We start from the raw sequence: 13,745 nt of genomic DNA, 5'->3' as shown, positions 1-13,745 counted from the left end.
TAGAAAAAAAAAGCTCTGTTTTTCCAAACACTTATTAAATAGGTATCTGTTCAGTACAGTTGCTGTGTGGAGTACACGCGGTTTTGTTATTAACCTAGTTGCTGATTGTAAAAAACCTTTTCACATAAGGTACTTTAAGTTTATAACACCTTAAGTTTTAGTGTAAAACTACCATGGGAATTTATTAAAAAAATGTACCTATCTCCTATTTAAAGAACAAAAATTACATTAGGTGGAATTTTTTTAGTTTTAATTTTTTTTTATTTCTAGCATTTATCGAACTTAAACAATTCGTTAAAGTGTGTAATTCTAAATGTTTGATGTTAGCAATGATGTTGTGCAATACAGTTGTGTGAGCGTTCCTATACCATTATATTTTATTCCATACCTCCCATAGACCTATAGAGTATTTATATTTATACAGTGATACCTACTTTCTAAATTTATATATTTTATATTACATAATATATGTTATTAACATATTATATTAATATATGTACACTGCGACAATCAGTATCATATTATATTTTGTGATTCCTTTCCCAAAAATAACAAACATCATTTCACGGTGCATTGTGAATTTTAGCAGCTTAATAGTAGGGGTTAAAGTACGAAATTGCCGTTTTATTTTAATAGCTACTTCGAATTGACATAGAACCTTCATGGTTTGAGATTTTTAAGTGAAACTTTTTTCGAACGGTACCTATGAGGTTCTTCTTTTAAAAAATGTGCAACATTCGATTACCGATTTTCAGTTGTTTTTTTTTATTCAGTTTAGACAAGAAAGATGGTTAATACTTCGAAAATTCGAGTGATTTTTGAATACGAGTTTCGACGCGGAACTAAAGCTGCAGAAACAGCTAGCAATATCAATGTTGCGTTTGGAGAGGGGACTGCTAATGAAAGCACCGTGTGATTTTGGTTTAAACGCTTTCGTGATAGAAATTTTAATTTGAAGAACGAACCACGTGGAAAGCCGCCCACACATGTGAATAACAATGAATTGAAAGTGATGGTGGAAGCCGATCCGAGTCAGACTACCCAGGAATTAGCGGCAAACTTAACAGGTTGAACATGATCTTTGAATTTTTGTTTTCGATAGACTCTATAGCTATGGCATAGACCCATTGCTACTGTTAAATTGGAAAAATTATTCTGGCAACATTTTTCGACAACTGTCAAAAAGGCCAAAATAAAAATGGTGTCTTGGAGTGCTCTCGGTCGATCTTTCGGCATAAATTTGGTAAAAAATTCTTTAAAGTCGCCTAATAAAATACAGAATGTGACTTTCACCACCGCGAAAACCTTAAAAGGCAGTCATGGAGAAAGAACAATGGCACTGCAGCCATCCAGGTACTGTGATGTTTCTAGTGATTATCTAATCGCTTTTGATTTTAATAGAATAATAATTTATATTTTTTATACAAAACATAACAAAAAAAAAATAGTTTATCATTAAAAAGCCATTTTTCTGTCAGAATAATGCATTTTATTGAATTATATTGTTAACATGTAACCTAATTTTAATTTCCTGATCACAGATGGCAATGGCACAAATTTAAGGATATGCTGCACTTTTACATGATGGTTGGACTTATACCGGCCGGTGCCCTTATATTCTACTGTAACGTATTCATTGGGCCGGCGCAATTGACACCTATCCCTGAAGGATATACGCCCAAATACTGGGAGTACCACCGCCATCCAATCACCAGATTTATTGCTCGCTATATTCACAACAATCCACAACAGGTTTGTCAAACTTTTGATTTGAGTTTTTAAAATAAGATTCTCATTAAAACAGGAATGTTTGTAAGTAGATAAATAGAGATATCTGAATATGTTACTAATATTTTAAACAAACCTAAAATCAGTAGTATTAACTAATAAAAATATTATTTTTACTATTTTTCAAAGATATTTGTGTTAAAAAGGTTCTTGTAGAAATTAAACTAAATGGTTATTGCTTATAAATTTAATTAGGAATACTAGAGTACTATTATTAAACTAACTATTGAATTATTTCTTGCTATTCATCATTATGTGTGGATTCTTTTTCTCAAAGATTTTCCATCTTTAGTATGTTTCTTAGTTTCACAAAACAAGAGATAGCAGTTTCTGGAAATGCTGAATAGAAATAGATAGAGTCAGAGATTGAAGCCCAATTTGCTATTTACGTTGGTATCTTATGGTATGGTATGGTCGTGGCCTAAAGGATAAGACGTCCGGTGCATTCGTATCGAGCAATGCACCGGTGTTCTAATCCCGCAGACGGGTACCAATTTTTCTAATGAAATACGTACTTAACAAATGTTCACGATTGACTTCCACGGTGAAGGAATAACATAGTGTAATAAAAATCAAACCCGCAAAATTATAATTTGCGTAATTACTGGTGGTAGGACCTCTTGTGAGTCCGCACGGGTAGGTACCACCGCCCCGCCTATTTCTGCAGTGAAGCAGTAATGCGTTTCGGTTTGAAGGGTGGGGCAGCCGTTGTGACTATACTGAAAACCTTAAAACTATATCTCAAGGTGTGTGGCGCATTTACGTTGTAGATGTCTATGGACTCCAGTAACCACTTAACACCAGGTGGGCTGTGAGCTCGTTCACACATCTAAGCAATAAAAAAAAATGTTTATGACAAAGTCAGTTATTTTAAAATGATACAAATGCAATTGTGGACATGTGGACATTGATTTCAATTTACCTAACTTTACTTTTTTAGGATTATGAGAAATTTATGCATTTCCTTGATGAAGAACAACAGAGAATAAAACTGCGTGCATTAGAAAAAGAAATTATCAAAAAAATGGCTGAGCGCCAGGACTACCAAGCCTATTACTATAAACCGATGGTCAACAAATACTTACGTATGAATAAGAGAACCGGTGATGAATTGTATAACCGTATTGGTGATGACTACAAGGATTAAACTGATAGATTTATGTGGTGATTAATGTATTTAGTAATCAAGTGAATTGTTACATATTGCAATGTAGATAAATAAAGTTGAATTGTTAGTACTTTTCTTCTTTTTGTGAATGCAACCTATAGATACATCGGGGCTGTGTAATTCAATACCTTTGTCTTTTTTCGATGTTTGGTTTACCTTTGATTTGTATGATTATAAATAGTGTATTTTTACTTAATAGCTATATTTGCAATGAAATAAAAGATAAAATGTATGGTAACATTATTTAATTTTACAGGAAAACACTAACGATTGACAATTATAAATTCCTTCTTTTGGAACTCTTAATAAATAAATGACAACACTTATCTAGCATATGCTATCGCAACCTGATATGCTTTTATACCAACTAGAAGAAATTTCAGTAACGAGATTGTGGGGTATAAGAGTATTTGAGTCTTCTATTATCAAAGGTGGCAATCTGTGCATTTGGATAAAAAAATGTTATTGATATGTCAATACAGATTGATTTGAATACAATCGTCTCCTTCAAAGAATACGGTTCAAAACCTGCATTAAATAAAGGTTAATACTTAACCTGTTATTTATCTAAGATGTCGTTCAGAAGAGTTTTGTGACTGCCAATGGAATACAAAGTCAATAATTCGTTTTTCTGATTTACCAATAATTGTCCAAAAGTCACATTGCCGGCTTTGATAATAGTCGACTCATTTATTACTAGCGAAATTGCTTTTTGTAACAGGTTTGCATTAATATGTAGGCACAGTATTGGTAAATTTTGGCGAAATTTAGATATATTTAGGGGAACACTTGCTCTGCATTGAATATTGTTCAATCATTCATATTGACATATTATATCGATGGGTGAAACACTATTTGGTTTAAACGATATTTTGCTTAATACAACCTGACAACGCCATCTAACCATCGGAGTTTGGGCTTGCCACGACTTCTGCGGCCTTCTGGTTTGCCATATAGTAGTTGTCTTGGCGTTCTGGTCTCCACCCATCCGCAGATATAGAGCCCTCTGAGTTTCTCGCCAGATCTTCTCAGTGGGTCGCGATTCCGATTCGGTGGTGGATTCTGCGAACCACTTCTCTTGCTAGGGCTGGTGTTAGCAAATTCCCTCAGGTCGAGCCCGAGAGCATATCTACCCGTCTGCGCGAATAGCCCATTATACTATCAGCGACTAGGTAGGAAAAAAACACCCGCATTTCACTAATTCTTACTAATTGGTATTGGTAATAATTGGTGGTGGTAGGACCTCTTGTGAATCCGCGCGGGTAGGTACCACCGCCCTGCCTATTTCTGCCGTGAAGCAGAAATGCGTTTCGGCTTGAAGGGCGGGGCAGCCGCTGTACTGCAAAAACAGAGACATTAGAACTCATGTCTCGAGGTGGGTGGCGGCATTTACGTTGCAGATGTCCATGGGCTCCAGTAGCCACTTAACATCAGGTGGGCTGTGAGCTCGTCCACCCATCTATCAATAATAAAAAAACAAAAAAAAAAAACGAGGTTACCGGTACTTAAAATAAGAACTTAAAGTATTATAGATACAAAGATATAGACAGATATAAACATAAAATTGAATAATTCAACAAGTCACAAAATTAGAACAACCTGTCACCCTTTCTGACGGAGACAGAAAGGGTGGCATAACTCAATCGAATATACGAGAGCTTCGTACACGCTTTTAGTTTGACGGAATATACGAGGTGTGTAGACATATTTTATGACGCGCGGTAATGACTATCCCCCCCCTAATGACATCTTTTATCAGTCATATATGAGTCGTCTATTATCAAAGGTGGCAATCTGTGCATTTGGACAAAAAAATGTTATTGATATGTCAATACAGATTGATTTGAATATAATCGTCTCCTTCAAAGAATACGGTTCAAAACCTGCATTAAATAAAGGTTAATACTTAACCTGTTATTTATCTAAGATGTCGTTCAGAAGAGTTTTGTGACTGCCAATGGAATACAAAGTCAATAACTCGTTTTTCTGATTTACCAATCATTGTCCAAAAGTCACATTGCCGGCTTTTTATAATAGTCGACTAATATATGGATGGAGATATGGAACAGCTACATAACGGAAGATTCACGTTGTTATTTTAATACCAAAATAAGTACCGTATACAAGACAAAAATAACATAAAAAAAGAGATATCCACTAAATAAAGACACATTGCATGTAGGCAGTAAACTATACTGAGACCTTAGAACTTCTATCTCAAGGTGTGTGGCGCATTTACGTTGTAGATGTCTATGGGCTCCAGTAACCACTTAACACCAGGTGGGCTGTGAGCTCGTCCACCCATCTAAGCAATAAATAAAAAAAAAACCGTCTCAAAGGTATTGCATTCTTAATGGTTTTTAAAAATACTGCCACGTTTATTTTCTTGTTTCTAGCTGATAACATCTAATCGTTACTATGACAATGAAGGTATTTTAGGCTGAAATTGTAAAAAATGAAATGGGAGAATTATTAAAAATAACTTAAATTTCAAATAACAAGTATGCAAGTGTAAAAGAGCGTAGGATTAAACGTATTTTCCCAAAAAAAAAAAAAATGACTTCATGAAAACAAAAATAAACAAGGTTTTTTGGTACGGTCAATTTTCCTTCGTATTTAATTGTGAATTTCACTTTAAAACTAAAAAATAAATGTCTGTAATACACTATTTAAAACTAAACAAAAAAGAGAATAATCATAACAGATAATAAATATTATCTAAGACAGAGTATATAGTCGTCCAGTATTGGAAAGATGGACCAATTGTGTTCTGTGATATCCGTTTTTTCGTGATCTACACAGGAAATTATTTAAATTATCGCCAACCATCCTTTGGTGTTGTACAAAAAGAAATCCAAAGAAATCATACGCGATGGGACGTTATAGACTTTGTATAAATGACTTCAAAAAAGGAAGGTATTGTGTATGTATTTTTTATTTATATTCACCGATTTCTCCGTAATTTGTGGACTGATTTTAAAAATTCACACTTTTTAGAGTTTGTGATCGTTGAAACAGCACGCGATTACCACCCAAATGGTGGTTTTTTGTAGACCTATCTCTTTTTTGTAGATTATTGCTTTAGTTAAAATTGGTTAAACTAAATCATGAAAATAATGCGGAAATGCACAAAGCCCTTATATTTACTGTTACACAATTAAATTACAAAACGATATGATTTTCCCATTGTTTCAGTCTTCGCAGTTTGTAGAGTTCCAATTAGTATGATCCAACAACTATGTACCTTAAATTGCTTTTCATTATCATTTGAATTTTAAGATTATGTACATTTTTGGTTAACAACTTCTATTTATCAAACAAATGTAACCAAGAATCGGTACAGCACTATTTCCTGGGCTGAAAATAATTCAAATATAAATAATAATCCTAAATACGTACTTATCTATGGACTACTTAGATTATCAAATCTCTATTTTTAAAATTTTACGATTCATCAATAACAATTTCAATCTAATATTAATAAGACGGCTACGAGTTTCTACGTTGTAATTTTAGTTTCGCTATTTTTTACTATTTGCTTTTCTCTTTTTCTGCTTGCGCTGCTAGTTTTGCTTCTTTTTTAGCTTTCTTCTTTTCTTCTTTAGCTAGCAGTTTGGCTTGTCTTTCCTCTTCTTTTGCTAATAATTTTGCTTGTCGCTCCTCTTCTTTAGCTTGAAGTTTAGCTTCTTTTTTGGCTTCCTTTTCAGCTTTGAGTCTTAGTTTCTCTTCCTTCTTTCGTTCCGCTATTTCGTTTTTTCTATTATCAGTTGTTTCATCTTTGTTGTATTTTTCGTCGTTCTTTGATTTGTCGTCGTCTTTTTTCTTCTTGTCTTCTTTTTTTGGTTTCGACTTGGGGTTATCTTTCTTTTTATCAGTCTCTTTACTAGGGTCTCTGGATCCGGGCGTGTCTTCCTTGTTTGGTGTTCTAAAAGGTCGGAAGAAATGTTGTTTGTCTTGTTTTGGTGAGGTTTCAAGTTGCGTAACTATTTTCTGGGCACATCTATAAGCAAAAGTATTGGGATTAGTTATTAATTTATTTAAGCTTTTGCCTTATTTTATTTTGAATGGTTATTGGAGAGCCTGTAAACAACGTCAAAGCTACCCACTTGGAGAAATATGCGTGCCCGTTGTTTATCTTAACGCGTTGCTGTTTCACGGGATGGAAGGAAGTAGGCAGATTTGTGGTGGTGTGGTACCTTGGTTTACAATATGCCACTTATATGTTACCTACGTTCCGGTAATTATGAAAACATTTATTTTTGTCCGCTTTCTTTTTATTACACAATATTGTTTTATAGAGGACATTTTTCGTGAACATATGCTCGGGATGTGCTTATTAAAAATCTTACATATCTGCAGCATTTAATCCGTGGCATAATTGCATCACTGTATGAATGTACCGGACGTTGTAACTATTAACTGACAATGACGCTTTGAGTTTAACATTGTTAGAAACTATTGCATTAGGAATTTTACATGATTGAGAAAAAAAAATCATGAACGTTGTAGCAAGAACTTCTAATAGTTAAGCTTTGACGTTAAAGAGTTAGACGCTGGCATAGCCTCTCAAGGCTACCAGCCGAGGTAGGAAAGTAAAAAAATGAAAGAGTTAGTTTAGGTACTAAAATACCTTATTCTAGTTGAAGTAGACGCGATAGCAGTTGTACTTTCGCGTCTACCCTCTCTAAATTCCCTCTGGAATTCCCGGATGGGGGGAAGGCGACCTGAAGGCTCGCCTGCTGGTCCTCCCGTGTAGCTGTGCATCTGGTATTCCTGTAATCGAACCTGGAAATATTTAATCGACTATTAGAAAGTGATACCTAATAAAAGCCGTCACTGCTATTCAACGGGCCGATCGCTCGCAAACAAACCAATAAAAAAAACTCGTAAACATAACATGAAAACCAGAGTCGTTCGCTTAGAATGAATTTTTTTAGTTCCGAAATTTTAATTAGAGTTTAAAATTAATTTCATTGTTTTTATCTCTCTAGAATCTGTAGTCTAGATAGACAAACGAACTCATTGCTCATCTAGTGAAAAGTGGGTAAAGCTTCAAACAGAAATCTTGGACGATTACGCGGTAGAAACAGGTAGGATCGTGGTACGTATCCGGGTCGTTTACCACGTAAAACAGGAAAGATTTTAAGAAAATTCTAGATTTAAAATCCAATTGATAATTTTTTTTTATTGCTTAGGTTTTAGTGACGGAGAATTTCCGTGACTAAAAGACAAATTTAGAGACCTTCATGCTGTGATGCTGCGAGCGCCGTAACGAGTTAGAGGCTGGTTGTCTGGGTCGCGGTGGCGTTGGGGCCTGCGCCCTCGGGACCGCCCCAAGACAAGCTCCTCCGCATTTTGCTCCGCCACATAGTTTTGTTGTGCAGTCAGTGGGCACGTTGCCGCTGTTCGACGACACGGAAGACACTCCTGAAAAAAAGTTTTATTTTTGAATTGAATGATATTTTTGGTATAATCTTAAGTGTAAGCGAAATTTATGATCTTTCAGAAGGTAGGTAATTTTTCACAAAGTAGGTAGGGAAGAAGGTTTCTTGATATATGATCTCAATAAACCGATAATTAAAATTTGAAACGAAACTGTTTTTATTTTATTTGAAGTGATTATTGAATTTATTGAAGTGATTTATTTTTCATACATTTGTCAGGGATCCAAAAAAAGAAAAAAACAGGGTACTTTAAAAAAATAAAGCTATAAAATTTATTCAATACACTAATGCGTATGAAGCCACATGTTAAAGCTATATTAAATCGAAATTTGTAGCATTTCTTCAGGTCAACTTAAACAAAAATCTTAAAGTGTGATGTCACACGTAGCTAATCGATGTGCATTAGTGTATTTGTATGATTTATGGTTAGCACAGTAAAATAAAATTTGCGTTAACAAAATATTCAAAAACAGTAGTATTTATAACCCCTATTAAAAAACAGCGGACGTGCGGGGTCAACGTTCTCCTGTCACGCGGTTAAGGCGTCCGCCAACTCCCTTTGCTTTCAATTACGGGCCTGAACGATGAAAATGTAAATTGTAAGCTCCACAAACAATTACCTCTTCCCGGTGAAATTAAGTTTTATTTTATTTTATTTTTATTGCTTAGATGGGCGGACGAGCTCACAGCCCACCTGATGTTAAGTGGTTACTGGAGCCTATAGGCATCTACAACGTAAATGCGCCAACCACCTTGAGATATAAGTTCTAAGGTCTCAGTATAGTTACAACGGCTGCCCCACCCTTCAAACCGAAACGCATTACTGCTTCACGGCAGAAATAGGCGGAGTGGTGGTGCCTACCCGTGCGGACTCACAAGAGGTCATACCGCCAGTAATTACGCAAATTATAATTTTGCAGGTTTGATTTTTATGACACGATGTTATTCCTTCACCGTGGCAGTCAATCGTGAACATTTGTTAAGTACGTATTTCATTAGAAAAATTGGTATCCACCTGAGATTCGAACACCGGTGCAGCTGTGCATCGCTCAACACGAATGCACCGGACGTCTTATCCTTTAGGCCACGACTACTTCAAAAGAATATTTCCTTTTTTTGCTTCGCCAATGGTCACTATGTGTGTACTACGTTTTTAATGCAAATAAATACAATTCGACCAAGCAAACTCTTCTTGTTTATTTTGCTTAAGTTAAACAGCAAGAGATTCCTTTTTTTCGCGCGTTGAGCGTCAAGAGGATGACTCTTATGGAGTTCTGAAGTATAGTTCGGCCGAGTGAGAGGGTTAAAAGCCCTTATTTGGTCTCTCGACGAGCTCTCTTCGACTCCCTAAGCACAGGTCAAGTTTTTACAGTAATACTGCAACGTTTTCTCTGCTTCTGTAACGCGATCTGTGTTCAAAATTTGTTAGTGAATTTTACTTTCAAGTAATTAAAAAAGAGGTACCTCAAAATACTCGTGTCTGCCGGTTTGAAGGGTGGATTGTTATTATTCAAAATAATTTACATTCGGATTTTATGTCTTACGGTGGGTGACTGCGTTTACGTGATGATTTGTACGGCCTCTGTAATCTACTAAATACCAGATAGACCTCAAAGTCGTCGGACCATATTTTATTTTATTTTATTTTATTATCTTTGTATTGTAAACGTCAGCTATGCAAGGAAGCCGTGCTGCTGCCTACCTTTGTCGTGTATAGAATAAATGAGAAGATGAGATAACTTATATATATAAGATATTATAGATAACTTTTTTCTGAAATACCTACTGGTAACTGTGGTTAAAGTTTAATTATATATTAGAGACGTACCAGAAAGGGAAGATTCTCCACTGGTCACAGAGTAGAGGGAAGCTGACGCTGGCACTGATCTGGCACCGACAGAGTAGCTGGAAACTGAGCCCGGCACTCCCCAAGACTTGCCGCTGCTACTCGACACCTGTAATAGAAAAGTATTAAATAGAAAAAAGGGCAGTTTTTAATGGTCCCTTAATGAAACCTTTCGTCGCAAACGACGGGTTGGACGGGAACGGTGGTCGGTGCATGAGATTATTCATAACAATGCAAATATGCTAAAATTAAAACCCAGGAACAAATAACAATTAACTTAACCAAATCCATAGACAACAAACAAACAAAAAAGAAAATAAGTAGTGTGTTGCTTTATTGTTTATTTTGCAAGCTTTATTGTGACTCTAAAGTGTTATATGAATGTTCTTCCAATATAGCGATATAGAGATTACGTCCCAGATAAACAAAGGCGCTCAATGCCGAACCTTAAAATTTAAACAAGGTAAAAGTTTGGTTTTCTCACCTGCCAACTCTTGCTAGTAACTAGTCTAGGCGTCTGCCGGAGCCTGAGGATTTTGGCGCGACATATGACGCATCTTAGAGGCAGCAAACGTTGACTTACGGCCATCTGTATTGTTTTGACAAAACACCGGCGGCACACAACGCGGTGTCCGCACGGTGAGGTTTGCATAGTCGCTTTCGCGTTCACACATATCACGCACTGGAATGTAAACAATATTTTTTGAAGTTGATTAGGTGGTCGAATGAACTTCCCTCCACGGTGTTTTCCGAGCGCTATGACATGTCCTTCTTCAAACGAGGCTTGCGGAGAGTACTTAATGGTAGGCAGCGGCTTGACTCTGCCCCTGGCATTGCAGACGTCCATGAGCGACGGTGACCACTTACCATCAGGTGGGCCGTATGCTCGTCTGCCTACAAAGGCAATAAAAAAAATTGGTGTAATACCAAACACCAAAAAAAGTTGTTATCGGATTTTTCTCTTTCGGATTTCGGATAAATGTTATCGTGTAGAGACAGGAGATTGGTATTAGTAAGTAAGAAATTAGATAAGGATACGGTGTGCTCAGTGCGAGCTTTGTAACGTTCTTTATAGCGTAAAAGTTTATTCAAATTTGTATGCAGTTGGAACAGCGCCCCTAGCGGGAAACCTAAGCATACGTTCCAACTCTATACAAAAATGAGTTAACTTTTACGCTATCGAGAACGTTAAAAAGCTTGCACTAAGCACACTGTTCTAAGGTAAGATAGACGCTCAAGATGGGTTGGCTGTGTCCGATTCTTTTGATTAATAAACTAACACTACACTCCATGTGGCTTGCCGTTCTCTTTGCATTGGTGGTATCTACGAGCCACAACTACTAGGACACTAAGCATACCGTGAAATGGTATGCCGTTGGGTGTTTCTTCGTAAGTAATAACAAATGGCGCCCGTTTTTTTTGTTTTTAATTATTACCTCCTCCTCGGGGGATGATGCTAATTCCGGTTCATTTTCTTCCAGTTTATTGAGCAATTTATCCTGTAACGAACAAAATTAAGATTTTAATATTCTGTGTTCAACGAAAATAAGAAAATTAGGTTGACTAATGTTTTTAATGAATCAAGTTAATATAACTAGCGACCGCCCTCGCTTCGCTTCGGAAGCATTACATTTTATTATTGATAGCTGAGTCCTGCGCTGTTATCTGCGGTTATTGTAGTACCGCGGGTGACGCCGCGGGGCGAAGCTAGGCTAAAAAAGCCTATGTTACTCCTTATATCATCAGCTACCTATCAGTGAAAGTCTCGTCAAAATCGGTCCAGCCGTTTCAGAGATTAGCCGGAACAAACAGACAGACAGAAAGAAAGACAAAAATTGTAAAAAATGTTATTTTGGTGTATGTACCGTATATATATATTCATGTGCATGTAGTAAAAAGCGGTTATTTCAATATTACAAACAGACACTCCAATTTTATTTATATGTATAGATTTAAATGTATGTTTCCTGAAGTTCTTCTTTGCATATTTCATTGCACCATAACTTAGTGATTTTATTTGTTGACTGACGCAAATTGAAAAGTCGTTGCGGGCTTTTCCTCGATGTCGCGACAATAACCTTTTTCCATTAGACAGGTTGTAGTTTTTTCTGTCTTTGCCTTCTGTATATTGCGGTATGCCATGCCTACACCCCGCGCCGCAAAGTTATGAGATTTCTATTTTACACTAGGTGACCCGGCAAACTTCGTAGTGCCTCAATAGATAAATAAAAGACAAACTTTTGTATAAAATAAACTTAAAACATACAAAATGAATCCGTCTGACGCGGTAGACAACAATGGAAAAATAAAATTGTTATTTTTATTTAATTCCGAGTATTTTCATATTTATCTACCTTTTAAACCTTCTCTGGACTTCCACAAACAATTCAAGACCTAAATTAGCCAAATCGGTCCAGCCGTTCTCAGTTTTAGCGAGACTAACGAACAGCAATTCATTTATATATATATACTAGCGGACCCGGCGAGCTTTGTTCCGCCACACGGTTTGTTTCAAACACATCAACCGGTCAACATCAAAATTTAACCATAGAACGTTTAGCTGTCAGTTGCGTTTTGTTATACAACGTTTTATGTCACGTCCCACGGGTATGTGATAAAAAGTATCCTATGTCCTTCTCCTGGCTCTAAGCTACCTCCTCACCAATTTTCAGCCAAATCAGTTCAGCCGTTCTTGAGTTATAAATGGTGTAACTAACACGACTTTCTTTTATATATATAGATATATAGATTATCGTTGGTAACAGCGGAGAGTTTTCCTTTGTTATAGCACGAACATATATTTTACTATTTCGATGATAAAAAAATCGATATTCGAAAACATCCGATTCTGTTATTCTCGAATAATTTCACTCGGAAATTTTGGCGGGTATCTGAAGTCAATGTAATTTTTTTTCAAATGTATACTTAAAGTGAAGTCCTTAACTAATAGCTTATCAAACGTGTAATTATTTGTGAAAGTGTGCCAAAATTGAACAAAAGTTCACAGAGATCAAGTAGTATCCGCAGATTTTAATGTTTAGCTCGAAACTTGCAATCGGATAGTCGCACTGAAAAATAACAATAAGGGATCAAATTTTAAAACGCAAATGAACCGAGCCTTTGAAACCTTTGAAACAGTTAAAATCCACATTTAAATTGTAACTGTTGCTCTGTAAAAAGTTTGATTTGTTTCTCTAAATTATATTCTGTAAATAAATTAAATGCTTCTTCTATTTGAGTTTCTGTAGATAAAGACACCAGTTGTTATGTAGAAAAAAAAAGAAGATGTTAAGTCTTCACATTTCTTTGGATTGTCATACTAATTATGTTAGGTACTGTCACATTTTTTTGTATGAGTACATATATATGTAAAAGATGTGATGAATAAATAGATACGGTGATGCGATCACTGATCGAAATTCGACCATAACCATTACACTACCTTACCACATTTCGGTTTTCACGACTCGTAAACATATTTTTAAACTACTTTTTCACG

At 35.9% G+C, this 13,745-nt stretch overlaps 2 protein-coding genes and 1 long non-coding RNA gene across 3 annotated transcripts in view; 2 read left to right on the top strand and 1 right to left on the bottom strand.

Annotated features, from left to right (window-relative positions):
• The first annotated feature begins 1,173 nt into the window (after positions 1–1,173).
• LOC100174851 (lethal(3)neo18) lies at positions 1,174–3,188 on the top strand. Its single transcript, NM_001130905.1, is given in 3 exon segments — positions 1,174–1,353; positions 1,542–1,752; positions 2,729–3,188. Coding segments are annotated over 3 exon segments (573 nt in total). The 5' UTR covers positions 1,174–1,198; the 3' UTR covers positions 2,936–3,188.
• LOC101746018 (protein split ends) overlaps positions 3,187–13,745 on the bottom strand; it is an 84,543-nt gene continuing 73,984 nt past the window's right edge. The window contains exons 3-8 of the mRNA XM_012695226.4: positions 11,683–11,745; positions 10,731–10,928; positions 10,229–10,355; positions 8,199–8,383; positions 7,587–7,741; positions 3,187–6,956 (exon numbers count right to left, since the gene is read on the bottom strand). Of these exons, the coding sequence (XP_012550680.1) occupies positions 6,488–6,956; positions 7,587–7,741; positions 8,199–8,383; positions 10,229–10,355; positions 10,731–10,928; positions 11,683–11,745 (1,197 nt within the window). The 3' untranslated portion in view covers positions 3,187–6,487. The remainder of the gene's footprint in view (positions 6,957–7,586; positions 7,742–8,198; positions 8,384–10,228; positions 10,356–10,730; positions 10,929–11,682; positions 11,746–13,745) is intronic.
• On the top strand, positions 5,754–8,551 carry LOC105842406 (uncharacterized). Its single transcript, XR_001140057.4, has 3 exons — positions 5,754–5,879; positions 7,948–8,057; positions 8,152–8,551. It is a non-coding gene; the product is annotated as an uncharacterized LOC105842406 (long non-coding RNA).

Source organism: Bombyx mori, chromosome 3 (assembly GCF_030269925.1).
Source record: "Bombyx mori chromosome 3, ASM3026992v2".
Classification (NCBI taxonomy): domain Eukaryota; kingdom Metazoa; phylum Arthropoda; class Insecta; order Lepidoptera; family Bombycidae; genus Bombyx; species Bombyx mori.
Note: the sequence above shows the minus strand (reverse complement) of the source record. Positions and strands in the feature narration are given on the sequence as shown.